This window comes from Ostrea edulis, chromosome 6 (assembly GCF_947568905.1).
Source record: "Ostrea edulis chromosome 6, xbOstEdul1.1, whole genome shotgun sequence".
NCBI lineage: Eukaryota > Metazoa > Mollusca > Bivalvia > Ostreida > Ostreidae > Ostrea > Ostrea edulis.
Window position 1 is genome coordinate 13,504,220 of NC_079169.1, and position 18,083 is coordinate 13,522,302.

General features: G+C 35.9%; 2 protein-coding genes and 1 long non-coding RNA gene across 3 annotated transcripts in view; all 3 read left to right on the forward strand.

The window, feature by feature from the left end:
- The first annotated feature begins 949 nt into the window (after window positions 1–949).
- LOC125648365 (uncharacterized) lies at window positions 950–4,469 on the forward strand. The gene is made up of 2 exons (XR_008796197.1): window positions 950–1,074; window positions 4,355–4,469. It is a non-coding gene; the product is annotated as an uncharacterized LOC125648365 (long non-coding RNA).
- A 1,149-nt stretch (window positions 4,470–5,618) lies between these two features.
- LOC130047152 (ankyrin repeat domain-containing protein 50-like) lies at window positions 5,619–7,787 on the forward strand (the record flags this gene model as incomplete). Its single annotated transcript, XM_056141642.1, has 1 exon — window positions 5,619–7,787. A coding segment is annotated over one exon (1,197 nt), but the record flags the coding sequence as incomplete, so codon positions are not given.
- Window positions 7,788–14,475: 6,688 nt separating this feature from the next.
- Window positions 14,476–18,083, forward strand: part of LOC125645578 (ankyrin repeat and KH domain-containing protein 1-like) — a 29,021-nt gene continuing 25,413 nt past the window's right edge. The window contains exon 1 of the mRNA XM_056141802.1: window positions 14,476–14,606. The gene's annotated coding sequence lies outside the window, so the exon portion shown is untranslated. The remainder of the gene's footprint in view (window positions 14,607–18,083) is intronic.

Below are 18,083 nucleotides of genomic sequence, written 5' to 3' on the forward strand. Positions count from 1 at the left end.
ATTACATACAGCCATACCGACAAGGTTGAAGCGTTGACTCTTTTTCTTCATCGATTTCATCAGTAAATGAAGATGAACTTACACTCCCAGCAATTTCTCTATATTGTAATAGTGTATACAACAGCATTAAAATTGTGGAGCAAGATATTATTGACATAGTTCCTATTCTCCAGGTCAAAAAAGCTGTAGGGCCAGATAAAATAAGCCATAGAATGTTAAAGGTTACAATCTTTAGTGTCTCAACCCCGTGTATTGCATATAGATTTATTCAGATGTAACATCATTGACAGCCCTTTGTGTACTTGAGGTAAAGTAGAAGATGTTTAACATTTCTTTTTCTCATGTGCAAAATACACCACTCCAAGATATGACCTATTTAATGCTATTTTTAGAATAAATAATTTGCATATAGTAGACACGCATGTTTTATTATGGGGAGATAACGCAATCAGTACCACAGAAAATGAAGAATTATTTTCCTATGTTCAGTTATTTATCAAGAGATCTGGTCGTTTTTAGTTGATGGAATTTTCATAGCGATTACTTTGTACGTACTACATGCATATATTAATCAATTGTACATACATGTATATATTAATCAAGTGTACATATATATCTACAGATATAATTTATTATATAATTGCTTTAAGAAAGCTCATATAGGAGAGGGCGTTCTAAGTTTTAAGAACTTGTGCTCAATCTGTTTGTTATAACATCCAGACAATAAAATATGTTCAAATCAAATCCCACCTCTGGTATATCCAGGGGTCCGTGTTTGCCCAACTTTCTATTTTGTATTATAAGACTTATGAGATTGACCACTGTTATTTATTTTTAACTTTCATTAATAACACTATATGTATATCACGCTCTCCAAAGTCCAGTCTATGTACCCGGAACTAAAAACACCACCTCGCTATATGACGAGACTTACATACCCTATTACGTCAGACCATATATCACTCTCGTGCTTAAAACACTCACAATCAATAAGCAGCAGAGGACAGCTCTTGGGAATTTCATAATAGAAATTAGTGAATGTTTGGAAAGATGAAGAGTAAATGATCAGCGAGGGTAAGTGGAATTTTGTAGAACACGTACTAATGACAGTTTGATTATACACATACTTTGATTAATTAAGACGTATTTTAGTTGAAGAGTAAATATTCTGCTTTTCATAGAATACCCGTTTCATAAGTTTTCTTCGGCAAAAAGTACTTGCTAATATAAAGGTACCCAGCGCTACTGACAGGGGATGGACATTAAATCGGTATTACATTCACTTTCTCATCACACAATTCCGACAAGTGAGCTATAAACAGTTCATTGATTGATTGATTGATTGATTATATATTGGTTAACGTCTCTCTCGAAAATATTTCACTCATATGAAGACGTGATATAAAGTTAATATATAGATATTATCTAAAGAGACATATGTGTGGCTAATAAGTTAAACATATCAACTTTATGACAAAGGGATGACTCCAGCTTCTCCATCCTCAACTTCCCATATTGTATTTATCCCTATCAACTGATTCGATACGCAAGAGCTTGTATGGTCAGTTTTTAAATCCACGCAGACTACTGATAAACAAGTTGATGGTGCAGGAGTTTCGACAGTCTCGTTTAAAGTCAGCATTTCGCAAATTCTATTATATAGTTTGCCAATACAGCATATCATTGGGTAAAATGCTGTCTGGTGGGTTTCATACAGATTGTTCTAGGCCGTTCTTGGCAAACTGATTTCACGTCGGATTACTTCGTTTACCTGTTCAAGATATAGGGCTCACGGCGGTGTGACCGATTGACAGGTGATGTTTACTCCTGCTAGGCACCCTATCCCATCTCTGATATATCCAAGACTTTAGATGTCAACTAGTAATTCAACTAAACAGACAGTAAAAAAATAAAACTTAAATCGAAAGTCAACATTACTATGCCCTTGGGAGACTTTACTAATTTTTTCCTTAGCAACATAAAGTTTCCCAGTGCTCTTAGCAAGGAATAGAAGTTACCACCGGTATCACGGTCACTTTTCACCATTGCGACAAGTGAGCTACAAAAAAGCTTATAGATAACATCTAAAAATATGTTCTTTAAATAGGTTTCTATATATAAACGGGAAACTAAAAATTTAACTTTATGATAAACGGAGTGATTTCAGGTGCCTAGGAGGAACAAGCATCCCCTGCTGACCGGTCACATCCGCCGTGAGCCCTATAAATTCATCAGGTAAACGGGGTAGTCCGTAGAGCAGCACTATACAGTGCATATACCAGTGCTCGATATATGATTCCCTATTTACGCCAATGGCGATTTTTTAATATCTGGTTTTTTTCCCAAGTGTGGCAAAAATTCAATCCAAAATTGCGGGAAGATTTTTTTATGCAATAACTTTATGTGAACATTCGTCTTGTGTTTTAATTTTTCACATGTTTGTCTATTAAGTTAGATTCTGTTAATCCGGTCAGCAATCGTGTGGCCAGGAATTTTGGATCACTTCAGTAAACAAAAATGTCATGCAGATCAGATTAGACAAATGCCCCGGGTAATGGCTTCGTGACCTACCGTTCCTGGAAAAGTAGGCGTTACCTAATCAGGACGGATGGTATCTACCTTCTACCTAGACTGGCTAGGGTCTACATAGGTGCTAATCAAAGACACTGATTCACAGGGGGGGGGGGGTTATTTCATTTTTGATGATAAATATTAAAAGTATAACTCAGTAAATGTTGACTACCAAAATTTGGACACTTTGAATGCAAAGATAAGATCAATATTTTAGCATTAACTCTTTGTTATACAAAAAAAAAACCTTCAGTCTTTTATGTTTACAAACAAATCAGTGAAAAAATGATATAATTGTAATTGAAAGCATCTGGATTTTGTAAAGTCACAAATTTAATGTTTAAAGGCCACATACCTAAAGTATACTCGAAATGCGATATATATATATATATATATATATATATATGTTATATGTGTGTGTGTGTGTGTGTGTGTGTGTGTGTGTGTGTAAGACTCCAAAGTGCAATGGGACTCCAAAGTGCGATGGTCTGCGCCAAACCCCGATGGTGTGACACGCCAAAGTGCGATGGTCCACACTCATGCGCCAAAGTGCGATGGTCTGATACGCCAAAGTGCGATGGTGTGACACGCCGAAATCCATTGGTTTGTAAACGACACAGTGTTTTGGTACAGACTGAACCAACCGTGTGTTGTTTTACCAAAATATCAGTGCAAAATCCATGTACAAAAAATAAGAACAAGAACTTATTTCATTACCATATAGTTTTGGTATTAAACACAAAATTTTCCAACGCGAAATCGTATAAAATGTTTTGTATTATAGCATATAGTTTTGGTATTAAACACAAAATTTTCCAACGCGAAATCGTATAAAATGTTTTGTATTATAGCACCCCCCCCCCCCCCCCCAGGAATTTGATACGTGTACGTCAAAGTAATGATAATGAATTACAGAATGTTTGGGCGAAGAAGATAGTTCGACAACAAATGTACTTTGCCGTTCTCACTATCCTCAACAGTGTAAATCTTCCCGTTGCTGTCGTCCATGTAACATTTCTTCAGTTTTATTTCGAAAGACGTTAAGAATGACGTCACAATGACGTGACGTCACAAACGTTACTGAACTCCGCACCATCGGACTTTGGTGTCACCATCGCACTTTGGCGTCCGTAACGTTAACAAACCATCGCACTTTGGCGCAAACCATCGCACTTTGGCGTGACTATCGCACTTTGGAGCTACCATCGCACTTTAGAGTCTTACATATATATATATATATATATATATATATATATATATATATAAACACTTTGTAGAAATATTTCGACCGTGTTACCGGTCTTTTTCAGTCGTGTTTATCTCTCATAGCAACGTAACGCATGACTATATACACGAAAGTACTATGACGTCACAGTAAGTATTATAAACGTCAAAGTTGATATTGCGCGAAAAAACATTTGAGAAAGGTAAGAGTCTAATAATAAAATGAGCAATACTCAACCGACCTCGTGGACACATCCTAAAATATATGGCTATGCGTACAATTAAATATTTGGTATTAGTAATGTAACAGAATTTTAGACATGTTTGTTCACAAAGCAGCCAAGGAGAAGTAAGAATCTCCTGTCAACTGGTCACACTCGCCGTAATTCCTATATCTTGATGAGGTAAAGGGAATAATTCTCATATAAGATTTGTAGCAGGTAATTCCATTGACCGACACATATCTATTAATAGCAAACTATGTAAACATATCACAAATTATATTCCTAATTAGATTTCTGTTTCTTGTCTGAAGACTTTCTTTAATGCTTGATTTCAGAACAATTCAGGATTGAACAACAGAAATATATGGCTATCATTTTGTCTTCATCAAATATTGGACTGTATGAGTCATAGTTATATTGCTAATTTTGTCACACCACAGACAAATAAAACGAGAATGACAGAGAAGCAAGATTTTACTCATCCATGTGATGAAAGTAGTAACGATAACGAAGGCGGGAGTAGGGAAGAAGATGAAAGTAGTAGCGGAAACGAAGGCAGGAGTAGGGAAGAAGATGAAAGTAGTAGCGGAAACGAAGATAGGGGTAAGGAAGAAAATGAAAGTAGTTACGAAAATGAAGGCAGGAGTAGAAAAGAAGATGAAAGTAGTAACGAAAACGAAGTTACAAGTAGAGGAAACAAAGGTAATGGAAGTAAAGAGAACAATAATGTTAATAGCGATAGAGAGGATTCCTTTGATCTTGGCGAGGATCAGTATCCACTACTAGCAAGACGGCTGTATAGAAAAATACAGAAAATGAAGCTCTATGATGTTTTCAGGGGTCCTGTTTTAAAAAATACCCAGGTGTGTAATGCTTTTATTGCCGAGTTGAAGACAAAACCGTACGCAGAATTGAAGTCTTTATTTTTGCACCAAAAGAAACGCATAGATAAGATAGTGAGTAAACATGAAAGCATATTGGAGGAGAGCGAGGATACAGATCAGTGGGTTGAGAGAGAAATACAGAGGCTGCTTTTGGTTGAAAGAATGAATGAAACAAACGCATATGTTAGAGTGATTAGCTGGGTCATTTGTTATGGGCACAATGAGCTCCTAAAGTTCATTGCAGAACAAACTCGACAGCACCATGAAGGAGGTGAATTATTTATGATTACCAGAAATTCACAGCATGAACACACAGATAACAAAGGAGTAGAAATATCCGTAGTCACACATGCTTGATCAAATGACCAGTGCATCGATATTGATTCAGCTTCGGAGCAGATCAGATTACTTCTTCTGGGTTGTTATAGTGGTGATGTAGAAACACTCGAAATAATTCTATCTCATGTCAGCCTGCCATCAATTGATGGAACATATGAGAATAATGCAGACGATACTGATTGTTTGCCACTAAGATTTCCTATAACAGTTGCATGTATGCGGGGACATGCGGTGATGGCGCATAAGCTACTGAAGGCGGGTGCTAATGTCAATGTTCAAGATAGAAACGGAGACACACCACTGGTAGCTGCATGTCGTAAAGGAAATGTCGGTGTGATAGAAGTTCTAATGGAAGCAAAGGCTGATTTGAAAAAAAAATGATGAAAATGGAGACACACCCCTGGTAACTGCGTGTCGTGAAGGACATGTCGATGTGGTAAAATACCTACTGAAAGCAGGGGCTGATATCACAGAACAAGATAAATTTGGGCACACACCCTTGGTAACTGCATGTTTTCATGGACATATAAAAGTGGTGGAGGGGTTGGTTAAAGCGAAGGCTAATGTGAATCTTCAGGATGGAGAGGGAAACACACCATTGGTAGCTGCATGCCGTAAAGGACATGTCGGTGTGGTAGACGTTCTAGTGGAAGCAAAGGCTGATTTAAAGAAAAGCGATGCAAATGGAGACACATCCCTAGAAACTGCATGTTTTCATGGACATATAAGTGTGGTGGATGAGTTGGTTAAAGCGAAGGCTAATGTGAATCTTCAGGATGGAAATGGAAACACACCACTGGTAGCTGCATGTCGTAAAGGACATGTCGGTGTGGTAGAATTGCTAGTGAATGCTGGGGTTGATATCTACAAATATGATGAACATGGATACACACCACTGGTAACTGCGTGTCGTAGAGGACATGTCGGTGTGGTAGAAGTCCTAATGGCAGCAGGGGCTGATTTGAAGAAAAGTGATGAAAATGGATACACACCACTGGTAACTGCGTGTCATGAAGGACATGTAGATGTGGTAAAATACCTACTGAAATCAGGGGCTGATATCACAGAACGTGTCAAAGTTGGTCACACACCACTGGTAACTGCATGTTTTGATGGACATATAAGTGTAGTGGATGAGTTAGTAAAGGCGAAGGCTAATGTGAATCTTCAGGATGGAAAGGGAAACACACCATTGGTAAGTGCATGTCATAAAGGACATGCAAGTGTGGTAGAATTGCTAGTGAAAGCAGGGGCTGACATCAACAAAAGTGATAAATATGGGACAATACCACTAGTAGCTGCATGTTTGCATGGACACGCACGTGTGATGGATAAGCTGGTGGAATTAGGGGCTGACGTCAATCGAAAGCATGGGACTGGATACACACCTTTGGGATATGCGAGTTTTAAAGGACATGTGGATATGGTGAAAATGTTATTGAAATATGGCGCCGATATAAATCAACGGGATACAAAAGGAAGAACAGCATTAGAAATTGCAAATAAAAATAAAAATAAGAGGGTGATAGAGGAGCTAGAGAAGGCTTTCATCAGTCATCAATCTCCTGAATAGAAGGACTGTATGCTGCAGCTCCATGTAAGAGAACATATGATGCTCGTTTGAATTTTGTAGCATTGGAGATAGCATAACAATATTTATCACATGTTTACTCCTTTATCCAGTGGATATCACCCATTAAATCTTAATTACTACACTATGTTTTCCTACACCGTTTGTAGGTCAAAGGCTCGGGGATAGAAAAGACAACTCTTTGAAAATAAATCATGTCAAACCACGAACCAGGGGAGATCCTGTATTCAATGACAGATAAATTTGATTGAAACTTGCACCATCCAAAAATATGCAACACATTCACACTTTTTTGTTTTGAATTTTGTAACGTAACATCAGATACTTCGAAATATTTTCCAGGAATGCGTTCTGCGAAAAATTATGACACCATAGTGAAGGAATCGGATGTCTAAAGAGAATACCGGGTTTTTACTGAGCCCAGAGATTACATTAACGGAATATGCGATGTCATTTGGGTCTCTTTAATTCATTAACAGTAATAGACGTAAATATATTCTGTTTCCCACCGAAAACATCAACGAATGTGTTAGTCTAGAATTATAGCATATTACATTGAAGTATGGCGAACATTTATTAGCTGTATTTCGGATGATACATGTACAACAAACAGAGGTTTTATAGGGTTAAACATATAGAGTTTTAAATTATGGCGAAATTGCAAACGATCTGTACCGTTGTATACTGCCTGCTAACGTCATGATAAAAATATCGATAAATCAGATGGATGTATCAAAGCGTTGTGGTGAAGAAATAGTTTTCTTGAACTCTTACTCGGGAATTTCAATGTATATTTCAGTTATCATAAAATGATTCTGTCACAACACAGGTAGTGCCCAACACTTTTCAAGAACTAAGTTGAGTAATCTGTTAATATCATGTTGTATTATATAATATAGCATAAGGTATGATATAAGGTATTATATCATATATATATATATATATATATATATATATATATATATATATATATAATCAGATGAAGATTTCACATTTATTCCAAAGCGCTTTCCAACTGAAGAGCCGTAGAGCGAAAGCACTTCAATATTTTACCTTTACCAAGGACTTATTTAATTCTAATATATACATTAATCTGTACCTGTATTTTTTATGTTGGTGTTGTTATATTGCAGTATAATTGTATTTCCAGCCATTTTGTATCAGCCAATTTCAACATATACCGTGTATCGTCATGTTTGAGCCTTACTTTGATTCATGTATAAGTCTATGTTGTTTTATTATCATACAGAGTTCCTACCCTTGGGCCTTTATTAGCTTCATGTATAAGTCGATGTTGTTTTATTATCATACAGAGTCCCTACCCTTGAGCCTTACTTAGATTCATGTATAAATCTATGTTGTTTTATTATCATACAGAGTTCCTCCCCCTTTAATCTTACTTAGATTCATGTATAAGACTATGTAGTTTTATCATACAGAGTTCCTCCCTTTGAGCCTTGCTTAGATTTATGTATATGTCTATGTTGTTTTATTATCATACAGAGTTCCTCCCCTTCTGCCTTACTTAGATTCATGTATTTAAGTCTATATGATTTTGTTCCTCCCCAAAATATAGTTTTTAATGTCTTCACATTTTTATTAATGTTTAAAATGTCAAAACTCTAGATTATTTTTATTTCAAGTGTAGCAAAAATTGTATTTATAATTGTTAATAATATTGATGGTGGAAAAATGTTACACAGCTGATATGATGGATTACTGATGTTTGATTATTATACATGATTATCAATCTTAATATTACGTGGCAACAACAACGTAATGATGAGTGTGTGTATTATGTATTACTGAAATAAAATGTTTATGTATGGCTTTATCGTGTTCATAGTTTATTTTCAAAACCACTGACAATTTTCCTTTTAAAATTCCCCCTTTACTGCACACGATGATGAGTCATTAGGTTATAATACAATGCTGAAAGGGGAAGATAACAATGATTAATCTCATAAATCCTATAATAAATACAACAATAATAGTAGGTCAAACACTGACCCTTGAAAGCACTAGAGGTAGGATCTAATACGATTCTAATGGAAATATAAGCCATTTCAAATATTGGGTGGACATTCACCCTGCTATTGAGAAAGAAAAATAGAGAAATAATATATTATAATAGTGTTATTTAAAGATATGTCAGCTTGGTATAATCAAGAATTGGATAATTGTAGATGATGAAAAAGAAGACTACGATGCACTGGATTCCCTTTCATGGGCGATTAGCCTCGTATTGAATCCCGTGCGTGTGCTTTTCGTTATTTATTTTGTATGTGTGATACCGGTATATCCAGGGCTCCGTGTTTGCCCTACTCTTACATTTGTATGTGTGATACCGGTATATCCAGGGCTCCGTGTTTGCCCCACTCTTACTTTTGTGTGATACCGGTATATCCAGGGCTCCGTGTTTGCCCCACTCTTACTTTTGTGTGATACCGGTATATCCAGGGCTCCGTGTTTGCCCTACTCTTATATTTGTATGTGTGATACTGGTATATCCAGGGCCCCTTGTTTGCCCTACTTTTACTTTTGTGTGATACCGGTATATCCAGGTCTTTGTGTTTGCCCTACTCTTACTTTTGTATGTGTGATACCGGTATATCCAGGGCTCTGTGTTTGCTCTATTCTTACTTTTGTATGTGTGATACCGGTATATCCAGGGCTCTGTGTTTGCCCTACTCTTATATTTGTATGTGTGATATCGGTATATCCAGGGCTCCGTGTTTGCCCTATTCTTACCTTTGTATGTGTGATACCGGTATATCCAGGGCTCCGTGTTTGCCCTACTCTTATATTTGTATGTGTGATATCGGTATATCCAGTGCTCTGTGTTTGCCCTACTCTTACTTTTGTATGTGTGATATCGGTATATCCAGTGCTCTGTGTTTGCCCTACTCTTACTTTTGTATGTGTGATTCCAGTATATCCAGGGCTCCGTGTTTGCCCTACTCTTATATTTGTATGTGTGATATCGGTATATCCAGTGCTCTGTGTTTGCCCTACTCTTACATCTGTATGTGTGATATCGGTATATCCAGTGCTCCGTGTTTGCCCTACTCTTACTTTTGTATGTGTGATACCGGTATATCAAGGGCTCTGTGTTTGCCCTATTCTTACATTTGTATGTGTGATATAGGTATATCCAGGGCTCTGTGTTTGCCCTACTCTTACTTTTGTATGTGTGATATCGGTATATCCAGGGCTCTGTGTTTGCCCTACTCTTACTTTTGTATGTGTGATACCGGTATATCCAGGGCTCCGTGTTTGCTCTACTCTTACTTTTGTATGTGTGATACCGGTATATCCAGGGCTCCGTGTTTGCCCCACTCTTATATTTGTATGTGTGATATCGGTATATCCAGTGCTCCGTGTTTGCCCTACTCTTACCTTTGTGTGATACCGGTATATCCAGGGCTCCGTGTTTGCCCTACTCTTATATTTGTATGTGTGATACCGGTATATCCAGGGCTCTGTGTTTGCCCTACTCTTATATTTGTATGTGTGATACCGGTATATCCAGGGCTCCGTGTTTGCCCTACTCTTATATTTGTATGTGTGATACCGGTATATCCAGGGCTCCGTGTTTGCTCTACTCTTACTTTTGTATGTGTGATACCGGTATATCCAGGGCTCCGTGTTTGCCCTACTCTTATATTTGTATGTGTGATATCGGTATATCCAGGTCTCTGTGTTTGCCCTACTCTTACTTTTGTATGTGTGATACTGGTATATCCAGGGCCCCTTGTTTGCCCTACTCTTACTTTTGTGTGATACCGGTATATCCAGGGCTCCGTGTTTGCCCTACTCTTATATTTGTATGTGTGATACCGGTATATCCAGGGCTCCGTGTTTGCTCTATTCTTACTTTTGTATTCCTTATAGAATTTGTGTGATACATCACCGTTCGTGATCTTTACTTTTTACATACTGATGAATGAGTTTGTCAATCATATAGGATGTATCAGTGAGTGTTTTACAGGGGACAATGACAGACGTTAACAGAAAAATGAATCGCTGACAACAGTTCGTTATCTTCATCATTTCTATTATTGTATAGGACATGGAGTGTATGTTCTGACGATTTGCGCATACAAACCTGAAAATCTTATCCTTTCACCCTATTTTGGGAATAGACTGCAGTCAAATTTTCAAATAGATCTGGTTTCCAAGACCTTGATATTCAGTCAATAAAATTCAGGTATGATTAAGTCTACATGTATAAGTTTTAAATTATCAATAAATCATTACCTTCATTTGAATCAAAGTCTAGGGACGACAACGGAGATTTCTGATTCTCTGATTGATAAGAATTTGAAAGAAAATGAAATTATATACTTTTATCCCTTTTAATAGGATTCATATCTTAGCGACTTTCACGATAAGGCAAGAGTGCCAATTTAGCGCTGAGCTGTATATCATTACTATACATAGGATAAGTGCTAAATACATAAAATTAGTGCTAAATATATGAAATTAGTGCTAAATATCTAGAATTAGTGCTAGATACATAGACTTGATGTTAAAAAACACAGAGAATTAGTGTTAAATACATAGAATTAGTGCTAGATACATAGAATTAGTGTTAAATATATAGAATCACTGCTAAATACATAGAATTAGTGTTAAATACATAAAATTAGTGCTAAATATATGAAATTAGTGCTAAAAATCTAGAATTAGTGCTAAATATCTAGAATTAGTGATAGATACATAGAATAAGTGCTAAATACATAGAATAAGTGATAGATACATAGAATTAGTGTTAAATACATAAAATTAGTGCTAAATACATAGAATTAGTGATAGATACATAGAATAAGTGCTAAATATACAGAATCAGCAAACCATCTCTTGCATTGCATTCTAAAATGGTAGACGTCATTACATGTATTGATAAAGAAAATACAAAATGATTTATATCTACTCTGACCGGTGGAGAGTATATACTTCATGGTACATATTTTGACATAAATGAACTTCTTTATCTAAACCTTGATACAAGTAAAGTTTATAAAGGACACAAGGAGTTTAATATCGCTATGAAGCTTATGCAGTATTTATATTTCATTCATAAATGTTATTTCGTTACTAGCTTGAAAATACGGATGTATATTTAATTGCTGTTATAAAATTTAGAAATTTATTTCAAAATTAAGGATTATCTCCCTCATGCATAGCTCTTATTCTTGGATGAATTTGGCTCCACTTGTTTGGCACGCTGTTTTTGGCTATATTTAGCTCTAAAACTTCATAGTTATTTCGGATTTCAAACATTTCGGTTGAGCATCACTGAAGAGACATTATTTGTCGAAATGCGCATCTGGTGCATCAAAATAGGTACCGTATAAGTTTTACATTATGACCCTTGGGTCGAGGCCTCTGCTGGTGGACTGTTAGTCCCCGAGGGTCTCTACAGTCCAGTAGCTAAGTACTTCGTTACTAGCTTGAAAATACGGATGTATATTTAATTGCTGTTATAAAATTTAGAAATTTATTTCAAAATTAAGGATTATCTCCCTCATGCATAGCTCTTATCCTTGGATGAATTTGGCTCCACTTGTTCATAGTTATTTCGGATTTCAAACATTTCGATTGAGCATCACTGAAGAGACATTATTTGTCGAAATGCGCATCTGGTGCATCAAAATTGGTACCGTATAAGTTTTACATTAGAAGGTTATAATGAATACTAAATTGTACTTATATTTCATTCATAAAATGTTACTAGAAGGTTATAAGGAAGACTAAGTCGTATTTATATTTCATTCATAGAATGTTACTACAACGTTATAATGAAGACTAAGTTGTACTTATATTTCATTCATAGAAGGTTACTACAAAGTTAGAATAAGCATGGATACATCCTTTGAATACGACTATATACAATGTATATGATAATAATAATATTATTAATAATGCGAAATTCTTTGTTTAGGCAGGATATCACAATTAGTATCAAATGACTAGTTTACATTCTGGTCCTGTATAATACATATTCACAGACAGATAAATGAGAGAATAGAAAAATAAATAACATAATATAAAATATATACACGATATCACCAGGAGAAAATAAACCTATACATATATATATATATATTGTCACTGTTTTTAGTTAACATTCTGTAAATATGCTGATTTAAAAGATGCAATACAACCACAGCTTCTGACAGACTCAAGCAACTGGATCCATAAAATTGTGGAGAATACCTTAAAAGACCGATTATAATATTCAGTTCGAACTTTGGGTAAATATAAAATACCATTATCGCTAATTCTTGTTGTTCTGGAAGTAACTTGACTGAAAAGACTAAATATATTCCTGTATTCTGGTGTCATTTTTTTTTTCAGAACCTTCAAAACAAGCACTAGCTTTCTGTACATAAAATAATTATGAACAGGCATCCATTTGAGAACACTAAAAATATTAAACGAAGAAATTTGATTTACTTTCACATTCAATATAATTCTGGCTGCCCTTTACTGTAATTCACAACGTCTGTCAGTCTGTCTGTAGTAAATGTAAATGTACATGTATTATATACTGTAGGTACACACACATGTAATTGTTTAGTATGTAATGCTGATTTTCCATAAAGGGGATCCTAGGCCTCCGAAATTGTCATTATGTGATTGCAAATGGGCACTTAAGTTCATTTAAGAATATCAGGTGGTGCTGGCAATGGCCTAGCTCGTGTCTTGGAGGTGCACTTAAATCCTCCATAGTTGTTGCGACCTTCCCCTGTTTCGATTTTGTATGTTTTATCCAATTACTGGTGCATTTTACACGAATTTTACTTGCCTTCTTACATCTGAAAATGTTCAATACAATAGCATTGATGGCAGTAGCCCTGCATCGATATGTAAACAGTTTATCTTCACAGTTTGAATCCGTTTACAACACAATATATTACGAAATACATATTGACATTGTTCTAATCTTTAACTTTTATACCTGCGCATGAATAGCTGCTGTCACATGCATGATGACATCTTATTGTCCCATTATGGTCATACTGGCGTGAGACATCCACGGGATGATGACTGCACAACACCATCATCCCCATGTTCAAGGCATATCTTTAAAATAGATCAAAATTAAACAATCGTATCGCAGCATGGAATATGTGATGTAACTGATAGCGATTGGAAATGATAGCCATAGGTACTTTCAATGCGCTTTGTTTATTAGTAAAGATAGTGTCGTTTTCACACACCCCATATGCCCCTATAAACAAAAAGCATGGTTTATGCATAAACCGTTTTTATTTTTAATTCATCGACGCTTGTACACTGGATATCATTACACAGAATTGGTCAAACACGAAGTAAAGAACCCCTAATTCCCATGTTTATCTTGTCAAACCCTATACATACATGTAACAGACACCAGTCGACAGGAGATACTTACTCCCACTAGGCACATGGTGCCACCTCTGGTATATCCAGGGGTCTGTGTTTGCCCAACTTTCTATTTTGTATTATAAGACTTATGAGTTTGATCACTGTTATTTATTTTTAACTTTCATTGATAACACTATATCTATGTATATCACGCTCTCCAAAGTCCAGTCTGTGTACCCGGAACTAAAAAAACACCTCGCTATTTGACGAGATTTACATACCCTATTGCCTCAGACCATAGATTACTCTCGTGCTTAAAACACTCACAATCAATAAGCAGCAGAGGATAGATCTGGGGAATTTCATAATAAAAATTGGGGAATGTTTGAAAAGATGAAGAGTAAATGATCAGCGAAGGCAAGTGGAATTTTGTAGAACACGTACTAATGCCAGTTTGGTTATACACATACTTTGAATAATTAAGACGCATGGAGTTGAAGAGAAAATATTCTGCTTTTCATTGAATACCCGTTTCATAATTTTTCTTCGGCAAAACGTACTTGCTAATATAAAGGTATCCGGCGCTATTGACAGGGGATGGAAGTTAATAACGGTATTACGTTCACTTTCTCATCACACAATTCCGACAAGTGAGCTATAAAAAGTTCATTGATTGATCGATTGTATATTGTTTAACGTCACTCTGGAGAATATTTCACTCACATAGAGACGTGATATAAAGTTCATATATAGATATTATCTAAAAAGACACGTGTGGCTAATGAATTACACATATCAACTTTATGACAAAGGGATGACCCCAACTTCTCCATGGTCAACTTCTCATATCTGTGTAGCAATATCCCGTGTTTCTACATATGGTATTTATCCCTCTCAACTGATTCGATACGCAAGAGCTTGTATGGTAAGTTTTTAAAGGGTTTTTTTACCACGATTTTTATTGTTTGTAAAGTTATATGAAAATGTGGTGTTTTGAATCGTGCTATTATTATTTTTTCGATATAAAGCGTGCTTTAGTGATTATTTTGTATCGAAAGTGCAAAAAGCCAGATATGCATATTCTCGTTAGAGATTTTCGCACCATTAATATGTGACGTCATACGTGTCAATCGCGGTGAAGGGAGCAAGCATGAAAACATTAAACAAGTTGCGAACAGCACATACAGCAGGCTATTGATACAAAATGGAAAGATTCAACAGTTACAAGTCCCATTATATTGTAATGTACAGTATATAGCTGTAATAATCAGCACAAAAAGACGAGTTTTTTTTACTTTTACCAACGAGGCAAGTCGGAGAAATTTTATGAGCTTAGAACTAGAAATACTTCAAACCAATGGAAAACCATCTTCAATGACGAACTTACATATTGCATTCCAACCCATTTAATTCATGATATCGACATTTCTGTTTACAAATTAATAGGCTAGTTGTCCTTCAGACTGGACATAATCAGAGACTGCCTTCAGTTTGAGAACTCTTATACAAGTCACCGCGGGTCTGGCAACCACAGAAATTTCTGTGTAGCATACACTTTATATATATATATATATATATATATATATATATATATATATATATATATATAAATCTGCACCTTTGATTTCATATGCAACGATATATTGCCCCCCCCCCCCTGCTTGAAGTTTTGAGTATTGACACCATGTACGAAATGACTACACGGCCTATCAGACTATCCCTACACCCCCCCCCCCCCCCCACCTCCCGATTAAAATAGTAAATAGTAAGAAAATGAAAAAGTGCCAATTAATAATCGTCAAAAATGCTGAAACACGGCGGCTTTATATTTAAAAAAAAAAAAAAAGACGGTGCGTGCCAACGTAGTGAGAGAAAAAAACAATATAATGAATGACAGCCCCCCCCCCTATTTTATTTTAAAGTAATGAGAGGGGCGATTATAAGGTAAAGGTTACGACTATTGGCCCCATGTCTCCCTCTCTCTCTCTCTCTCTCTCTCTCTCTCTCTCTCTCTCTCTCTCTCCCGCCTTCTTTTAAAACACACATTAATTATCCATTCTGTATAATTTATGACTTTCAAGTAAAATCTATTCACACACACATACATAGCTGCTGCAGCACATTGACACGTATCATGACGTATCACGTAACTAGATAGCTCATTAGTGACGATTTGAGAAGCGGAGATAAAATGCATGTTTCTATCAATTATTGAGAGTAATGAAACAATATAACAGCAGAAACGTGCTTTATTAAGGTTACTCCTTCTGATTTTAATTACATTAAAAATCGTGGTAAAAACCCTTTAAATCCACGCAGACTAGATCTACTGATAAACAAGTTGATGGTGATGGGGTTTCAACAGCCTCGTTTAAAGTCAGCATTTCGCAAAGTCTATGATCTATTTTGCCAATACAACATATCATTGGTTAAAATGCTGTCTGGCGGATTTCATGCCGATTGTTAGGCCGTTTTTTGGACACTGATTTCACTTCGGATTACTTCGTTTACCTGTTCAAGATATAGGGCTCGCAGAGGGTGTCACTGGTCGACAGGGGTTGCTTACTCCTGCTAGGCACCTGATCCCATCCATATATCCCTGATATATCCAATACTTTAGATGCCAACTGTTAATTTAACTAAACACTAGTAAACAGGCAGTTAAAATATAACTTAATTCAAAAGTGAAAATTACTATGCCCTTAGCAGATTTTACTTTTAAAAATGTCCTTGGTAACAACGTTTTCCAGTGCTCTTAGAAAGAAATAGAAGTTACCGCCGGTATCACGGTCACTTTTTCACCATTGCGACTTAGAGATAACATCTAAAAAGGATGTGTCTTATAAACAAGTTTCTATATAGCTACAGGAAACTAAAAACTTAACTTGATGACAAATGGAGTGACTGATTTCATGTGCATAGTAGGAGCAAGCATCCCCTGTCGACCGGTCACATCCGCCGTGAGCCTTATGTCTTCATCAGGTAAACGAGGTAGTCCGTAGTCAAAGTAGAGCAGCACTATACAGTACATATACCAGTGCTCGATATATGATTCCCAATTTTTACCAATGGCGATTTTTTTAATATCTGGGTTTTCTTTTTCAAGAGTGGCAAAAAATCATTTCAATATTTCGAGGAGAAAGATTTTTGCAATAATTGTATGTGAAAATTCGTCTTGTGTTTCAGTTTTTCACTTGTTTCTTTATTAAGTTAGACTCTGTTAATCCGATCAGCGAAAGCTTCTGAAGATTTTAAATGAAAGCGCTAAAGCTTTACTAAACGTCTTCGTATATCTCTTTTTATTTTTTACCTTTACTTTTACCTATCATTGCGAAAAGTAACTATATATATATATATATATATATATATATATATATATATATTTAGTGCTTTATATATTAATTGATTGATTTTCACATGTATCGTTTAGATCCTAGGGGTAAACGTAAGGTTGGGTGTTATAATTGTTTGTTTGTGCTTTATATTAAATATTCTATACAATTGCATCGGGAGATCCACTCTCCTTATAAAATATCTTAAACACTGAATGACACATCGACTGTGTGGGATTGCATCAGTGTGTATAAGTAGCGCTTTCGGAGCATAACAAAGCTTCCTTTCCAGGGAAGTCGTTGTGGCCGAGTGGACTTACGCACTGGTTTGACAATCTTGCTAGGCGGTGGGTGCCGTACGTCGCTGGTTCGACCCCGGGCTGGGGCGAAAATTTTCAGTACCTAGTTGTGATTATTTAGTGCTTTATATATATATATATATATATATATATATATATATAAACTTTGATCAATATCCATTTATTTTGAAATTTTGTAAACATTAACACACCTCAATCTTTGTTTTCAAAACAAATAAAAACTCTCCTTGTTTAGCTTACAA